This window comes from Artibeus jamaicensis, unplaced genomic scaffold (genome assembly GCF_021234435.1).
Source record: "Artibeus jamaicensis isolate MK-2021 breed Jamaican fruit bat unplaced genomic scaffold, CSHL_Jam_final contig_923, whole genome shotgun sequence".
Lineage (NCBI taxonomy): Eukaryota > Metazoa > Chordata > Mammalia > Chiroptera > Phyllostomidae > Artibeus > Artibeus jamaicensis.
Window position 1 is genome coordinate 2650384 of NW_026522014.1, and position 8500 is coordinate 2658883.

The 8500-nt window shown below is 35.6% G+C and overlaps 1 protein-coding gene across 1 annotated transcript in view; it reads right to left on the minus strand.

The window, feature by feature from the left end:
* CALCR (calcitonin receptor) overlaps positions 1-8187 on the minus strand; it is a 37943-nt gene extending 29756 nt beyond the window's left edge. The window contains exon 1 of the mRNA XM_037163009.2: positions 8077-8187. Within this exon, the coding sequence (XP_037018904.2) occupies positions 8077-8187 (111 nt within the window). The remainder of the gene's footprint in view (positions 1-8076) is intronic.
* Positions 8188-8500: the final 313 nt, after the last annotated feature.

The following is an 8500-nucleotide window of genomic DNA, read 5'->3' on the forward strand; positions in this document are numbered from 1 at the left end:
TTTCTTTAAAAGGAGAGAAATTGTTTCTGTTTTACAGTATAAGATTATGAACAAGTATAAGTTTATGAACAAGTATAAGATACCAGATTTCTATCTTTGGGTCATTCTATTCCCAGAATACATGGCATTAGGTTAATTAATTATCTTTTGATACAAGGTAAACTAAGTTGTTCCAAAGAACATAAAACTATGGATCAGAATAAAATAGTTTTGAGAAAAAAACCTATTTTTTTCATGACTGCTCTCTTTCTCCCAAATTTAGACTTGTATTGTGAAATGTGTTTTTCTTTATAAGAATTGATCACATGCAAAGTAGTGTTCTAGCTTTAACAAAACTTCAGATTCACTCAGTAACGTATCTTCTTCTCTGTCAAATGGGCTGCTTGGCAAATGAGTGAAACTCAGGGGATTATATCTAGACATGTACATATATGTAATATAGTTGTCATATATACCAATATAGTAAAATAAATATTCATATATAAACTTATACAAATTTACATATGTAATATATAATTCTATAAGTTAGTGTGTATCATGTACTGATTAGTAAAAGTATACATTTATATTTAAATTTTATATCTAAATATTATATACCTATTTACAGGGTATACTCAAAAATCTTCATATAGTATAAACTTTAATAATTTCCAAACTAAAAATACTGTAAACTATAAAATATCATTAAAAAATTTAAGTACTTAAGTTTATTTTTTACTTGTTTACTCTTGTGATTTTTGAGTAAATAAGTTTTTATTTAATTTTTTCAATATTCTCTGAATAAAGATAGCAAATAACTGAAGGAGGCAGACATATTAAAAAAATGACTGAATGGTTTTCAAAAAAAAGTATCCAAAGCAAAATTTGCCTGCTTCAAAATACTGTCTAGGAATAGCTTTGTGGATAAGCTCCTGAGACAAAATGACAGCCCATAGCTATTATAAAGGAGAAATATAAACAATAGAAGTGCCTGCATGTTTGATACTATGATTTTTCACTTATTCATTTACTTTTTACTTTATTGTTGTTCAGTTATTTTTAAACCACGTATCCCATAAATGCCAGGTATAATTTAATTTGTTGTATTTATTTCTTTTAATTTCATGTTTCAAGTCTTGTATCTGGGACTTACATAATTTTTATTAAAATGCAGAGTGATGGTTCAGATAGAATACTAGGTATTAGTCTTTGGTTGAATGATTGCATGAACAGAAAAATGACCAAGGTTTGAGCAAAGCCAGTGATTATTAATCTAAAATACAGTAGTTATGAGGAAGACAGTACAATAAATTAATGTTAATATATGTGAGGCAAATTGTCCTCTGTGTTTAGATTAATAGTTTATACTCCCCATATACTAGCAAAAGCCTCAAAAACTTCACTATTTGTACATTCCATAACAAATTCTCTTTTTTTTCACTGCTCTCTATCAGTACTCCTGTTTTATAGCATAAACTCACAGGTAAATTGGTTAACCCAATTGAGCAAATATATACTAATAAGTACTTTGATCATTATTCATATTTTAGACAGTTGATAAAAGAGCTCTTTCCCATTAATAGTGTCCTCACAGAATTATGGGGCAGGTCAGCATGACTGTCCCTTATTATGGAAATGAGAAAACATAGGGGGAGATTAAGTGATCCTCATAGGAAGTCCAGAGCAGACGGAGGTTATGAATGTATAAATGAAAATCTTCAGATTTTTGCATAATCTAAGCTGTGACCAGTTCTGTGATTTTTAAGAATGGTAGATGTGTATGTGTGTCCCTTCTAGTGGAGAATTCTCCTCGATCCTTTCCTGACAGCCAGGCCTATCTGGGGACTCAGCTGGTGACCCAGGTGTTTTGTTTTGTTTTGTTTTTCATTTTAGAAGATACATAAATTATGAAAGTACGGACTTTATTTTCCCCTTTTAATTTGACTTAAATGCCACATCATACTGAAGAACTGGCTCAAATTCATTTATTTGGAATAATGTAATATATTAAACAGGAAGTCCATCATTTCCTTTAGATAAAAAAAAGTGCTTAAGATCAATCATAAGTGGAACATTGTAAAATTCATTAAAAATCTTTAACATGCTCTCCTATTAGCAAGGTTCTAGAGAGTATAAATGGCAATTAGTCACACAAGCGTTGATATGGTTAATGTATTTTACTGAGGAGAGCAGCACCATCTAGGAAAACAGTCTGAATTTCCAGGAATAAACAGTAATATTAGGTGATATTAAAAGCATCTCCATATCAATACTCTTAGATCCTTATGTAAATTCCTTGTTCATTGATCAACATGCTGTGCACCTTAAACTTACAAACGTTATAGGTCAATTCTATCTCAATAAACCTGGGAAAAAATAAATCCTTTGCTCATCATAGAGCTTTCAAAACATTCTGGTGGAATCAGTGAACTGATCCCAGGAATCAGTGTTACTACAAACAATCCACCGATTCCCACAAAAGTATTTTTTTAAATGAAGTTACTTTTTGGGTCATTCTTGATACATGAACTTGGTGATGGAATTTAACTATAGACGGTGGATTAAACAATAGTATTGTATCATTATTAAATGTCTTGACCTTGAGAACTCAGTCACAGTAATGTAAGAGGATGTACTTGTTCTTAGGAAATGTGCACTGGTATGTTGCAGGGTAGAAGGTGACACTGTGCCAAGTTCATCTGAGGTGTTCCAAAAATTATGAAAAATGATAAAGCAGTTAATCAGTACATCCGAGTAAGGGATACTATATAGGAATTCCTTGTACTAGTCTTTGTGACTTTTTCTGTAAGTTTAAAATAAGTTAAAGAAGAAGTAAACTACTATTAAGAGAAAAGTTGTGAGACAATTTTCTTCATTTTAAATGAGCATCATTTAAACATTTATTAAACTGTGAAGTAATAAAAAATTTGGTGAACTAACTCAAAGATTTTTTCTTATTAGACTCTATTCCAGGTTTCAGGCTAAAGTGAAACTCCCTCTCTGACACCATTTTCTAGCACGTTTAGTGTTTTTAGAAGAGAATATAATTCAGCACTTGGAGTGAGAAAGTGCTCATTTGTCAGATGACCCCCTAGAACCACGAGTATCAGAACAGATTAAGACAAAGCTGGTGGTGGAAGCGGGGCTGAGACCCACCTTCCCGGACACACTATGTCCCAATTCATTTCAGAATCCAATATTTCTGAAAGCACTTCTGTAATGGAAACAGTGACACTTTTTATTTATTTTTATTTTTTAAAAAATATTTTATTTATTTATTTATAGAGAGAGGAGATGGGAAGGAGAAAGAGTGGAGAGAAACATCAATGTGTGGTTGCCTCTCATGTGTCCCCTACCGGGGACCTGGCCAGCAACCCAGGCATATACCCTAGACTGGGAATCAAACTAGTGACCCTTTGCTTCACAGGCCTGTGCTCAATCCACTGAGCTACACCAGCCAGGGCAACAGTGATACTTTTTAGTGTGCATACAAATGTAGTCTCCACTTAAAAGTTCCATTCTGTTTAAACATGATACGGTTAGTACAATTTCTATAAATTCTGAGAACATGTGTGTGAGATCAAAAAACCTTTAAGAGCATTTCCTCTAAGCAATTGCTTTAAAAATACTTCGAGAGCATTTACTGCGCAGAGAAATAAAATGGCTACCCTGCAATGAGGCATGATTTCATTTCTTGCGTGAGATTCTACTGTGGCTTCAGGATTCCACTCAGCTCATTCCACTACATAAACAACCTCAAAGATTATAAACATTCCATTAGGTGTTTCCACATAGCCACAGAAACAGCCAATGCAATTTGCTTCCAGCACCTTCCAAGTGGAATTCTGGGGACTGGCAAGTAGCATACATGTCTAGATCTGGCCTGATGTAAGTGTGGAGTGCAGCATGTTGTTGCCTGCCCAATGTATTAAAATTGTAAAAAACTAATTAAAGTACTCTGTTAGTTAAACAAAATGTCCCTGCAGCCAAATCAGGTGTGTGGATTACTAATTACTCACTTATGTTCCACCACCTTTTGGGGATGTGATTGCATTTTCTGTGATAGCCATGCTCTAGTTCACAGGTAGCAAACTCGAGGCCCGTGGGCCAAATCCGGCCCTCCAGCTGGTTTTATCTCGCTCGGCACCTTGTTTCTACCCAGCAGCAATGCCGAGCTCTTGCTTAACTGTTAAGTAGTTACATTTATGCAGTCCTAAAATTACATTTGGCCCTTTGAAGGCAACCTCGAGGCTGATGTGGCCCCGGGTGAAAATGAGTTTGACACCCCTGCTCTAGTTCATCTTTTCAATCAGTCCTTCAAATGCACCATGGAGCTGGTCCACCTTCTGATTCCTTTGTTTGGGTCAGAGGTATAAACTGAAATATTGCCTCTGCAGGCAGGCCTTCTCTGACCACTCTGAGTTCCCCCCATTGTGCTTTATCCTATTGCTTTCTTCCACCATAGTTATCATAATGCAAACATAATTTTTATCATAGATTATAACCTCCATTAAGGTAGGGATCAGTATTCATCCAATACCCAATTTTCCATGTGACTGAAAGAGTCACATAGAAGGTGCCCAGTAAATATTTGTTGAGTGAGTGAATGAATGAATGAATGACCTAAGATTTAAAGGAAGGGTTCATGGAGGAAGTGACTTTTAAGTTGAATACCTGAGGATGCCCAGTTAGGCAAAGATGTGCTGGGTGGGTAACGGGGTAACATTCTAGGGCAAAGGCTGTGATGGGAAGAGAGTGTGTAGTGCTCTGGGAACGGAAAAAAGAAGAAAGAGGCAGGCAATGTTTTAGTGTGGTCTGAAAGGAAGGACCATGTCAGAGAAGGATCCGTGGGGCCCCTGACCTCTGACACGGATGGCGCAGGTCTGCAGTGGAAGGAAGCCAGTAATCAGAGAGCCGCGGAGATAAGAGCTAGAAAGAAAATAATACCAGGCTTCTCGCAGGCTTACAATGTGTACAGTTCCGTTCCCTAAAGGGTGTGGAGAGTAGCCGCTGTGCAAGCTGCCCTAGGAGCCTTCCAACAAAATGCCAGTTGCTATGGCAACTACAAATTAGTTTCTGTTGTGTGCAATCAGAAACACTGATTAATTCAGCAGGATGTGAGGGGCGGGTAGTTCAGTTTTGAACATGATGAGTTTTGGTACCTGGGGAAGAGCTGCCTGAGCATGTTACGTTGGGAGCCGAGAGCCGTGGTGGGGACAGAGTTCTCCCGTGTGGAGGGCAGCTTCTCACGCCGTGCACCCACACACCGCCACCCTGTCTTTGCTACAGCTGCGGTGGAAATCATTTCATGCTGGTGTTCAACATTTTTTATAACTGGAACCATGTGATAAAATTATATTTGAATAGAGATGCAGTAAAAAGTTTATCTTTGCTGATACATTTTCTAGATATTTTTATTTTTTGTGACTCGATGTTTCTTGATTTGCATTTACTGACAGAAAAATTGGAGGCAAATTTGGTGTCCGACAGTAATTGGTTTATTTTAAATGTAGTAGACTCTGCTTTTTCTTGTTCCTTTTAAACAATTTGCATTGTTTTATTCCCAATTGTCCTATTTTTAAAATATGCTCAAACTTTTAGACACCTATAAAGAAAAGATATATGTCTTCGTTATATCTAAGGACTATAAGAGAGTGGGAATATATAAGCATTAGCATTGCTCTATAAATCAAGTTAATTCAACCTCTTTCCCCATTTATAATCAATTGAGAAGGATTCAATAGGAAATAGTTGGTGGCAAAAAATTCAATTTCCTTAAGAAAAATGATAAACAATTGGCATTAGAACTCCTGATGGCCTTATAAAGATGGCAAAATTTTAGTTTTGCTTTGAGTTTATTGTTTGTAGCCTATGATTGTCCTGCAAATTCACTCTACTGGGCTAAACAATAGACACAAATTGGATTATAAACTCCAAAATAACAAATTCATAGGCTTTGTAAATGAAACAAGAAAATAAACGCTGAAGTAGTAAGATAAAGAACAATAGAATTAAAATTAAGTGATACAAACTGGGAAAAGATACATTTGCTGCTTCATTTTCATTAAATCTCAACTTCAGAACAATGCTCAAGTACTTTCATAATTTAAAAAAACCAGCTGTTGGAGTGTTATGTTTTATGGTCTTTTGGTATATGTTAGACAATCTATGGGCTGGAGGGCATGTCAAGGTTGTGTCTTGCATGCTAACATAGGAAAACAGTTGGGCAGAGTGCAAATCAAGTTCCTTTCCACTCATTACCATTGACGGATATGGCCTTGTGGGGCTGGAACTAGCCATCCTTGTTCAGGGGCTTGGCCTGTGACCATGTACTGCCAACTTGGTTTTTGGAATTCTGAATAATCTCTGTAATCTGCTAGAAGGCATTAGAAGAGTGTCTGATAGTTTTGCTTTCTGGGAAGTTCATTGATAAGCATTAAGTTAAAATTAAATTTAGTAGTTGTTTTTGGATTATAAAAAAGGACAGCTCTGGTGGGGGGTGGGGGAGGTTAGTGGGTAGAGGGGCCAAAGAAAAATAAAAAAGGACCCATGGCCATGGACAACAGTGTGGTGATTGGGGGGGGGAGGGGCATATAAGGGGGCTAAATGGTAATAAAAAAATACAATAAATTCTTTTTTTAAACATATAAATTCATTACTAAAATTTGGAAAATTAACAAAAATACAGTAGAGAAAAAGTTATCCATATCTGATAAAAATAGCTGACGTCATTGTTGCTGTTTGCGTGTATTTAATTCTCATTTTTTTCCCTTGAATATTATATATACTCGTATGTATATATGTATATGATGTATTTGGGATCATACTGTGCTAGTTGTTTGTCAAGTTTTTACTATATTGCCAGATTTTTTCCATGTCAGAGTTTTTGATAAATAAAAATTTTAATAACTGAAATAATCAGCTGGTAAACCTAATATATTTAATATTTCTTATTATTAATTAGTTGTATATTTTTCTGTAATGGTCTGTTTATAATTATTATGGTTAGTAATTATGTTATATTTATATGTGATAATAATTGCTACGGGACTTCTACACTTTAGATTTCAGTAGAAATTAAAATTAAACAAGGATTTTTTTGGTTATCTAGCATTGATTAGATAACAAAAAAATGCAGAATGAACAGCAAAACTTAAGAGCAATGTCCAATTAGTTGGAATGTCTTTTTCCATGAAAAGACTATAATTTTAATTTGGTTAAAAATCCAACTGTATCTTGCTTACACTGATAAGAAACTAAAAAGAATAATGCAGAAATGAATCAGTAATATATATAAATAAAATTTGGTTTGATACTAAATAAAAAAGAAGAATTTAAAACTGAAATTAGATGGTATGATCTCCCTTTTCTCCATCCTCTCTGAGGCTGAATGTTACAATAAAAAAAAAGACTTCAGGTTTCACAGACAAACACAGTATATTTAGTACATTAATTTGCATATATCTCATTATTAGTGAATTTGAATACTTTTCATATATTTTATGACTTTAACCCTCCTTTGGGGACTTGCTTTCCATTTTATTTGCATATTTTCACATCAGTTAAACTAATTTTTTCAAGAAATTTTAAAACAGTTTATATCATTGTATTGTTAATTTGTCACAGAGATAATAATTTTGTCTTTAATTATCTTTGAAAATTTTGTTTATGGAATTTTTTTTAACACACAGAAGACTTTAAGTATTTGTGGTCAAACAAACCTAGCAGGTTTGTACCTTATGATTTCTTCTACTCTTTTCCTGAGAATGAACTGAAATAAGGACCCACCCACATCTTTCTCTCATTCTTCTTCACGAGTCCCTTCGCTGGAAGTTGAGATGAGACTCATCCAGCTCCCGGGCAAGAGTGTGGCCTAAAGGACCATTTCTTTATAGAGGCGGATTTGGCTGGGAGGAGCTTGGGGCAAATCTTCCCACAGCCTTCCTCCAACTGCTAATCAGCAAAGATATTTATGTCACTGTGAATCTCTACACCTGTGGTCAGTGATTTCATGCTTCTCATGGCTCATTTCATGCCGAGCAGCAGGAACGGCCACTGTGCCGCTTTCCCAGGCTGAACATGAACTCATCCTCTCACGAGCTGCCCCACGCTTTCCCGCACTGCCAGCGCTGAGTAGGGCTGAAAACACACTACATGGGGCTGCTGCCCAGGGCTTTCTCTTTCCTTAGGCTGCTGCATGCACGACATTGGACCTGCTGAGTGTTCCATTGGTGGGAATGAAAGAACAAAATACCCATGAGACAACGTGTCTTGGCTTACTTTGCAAAGGGGGAGGCCCTGTTCAAATGCTATTCCTGTTGATATTATTTTCAGACAAAAAGGAACCTATTAGACTCTTCAGTAAATTGTGACCTTCTATATGCTGTGGCTTTTCATGTCACAGACATTAAAGATCCTGTCCTCCTGCCAAGAAGAGAGTGCTGGTTTTGTTACATTTAGATTTGGATGGCACTTCTGAATCTGTTGATGGTAAATATGAAAAGAATTTGAACTTAGCAAT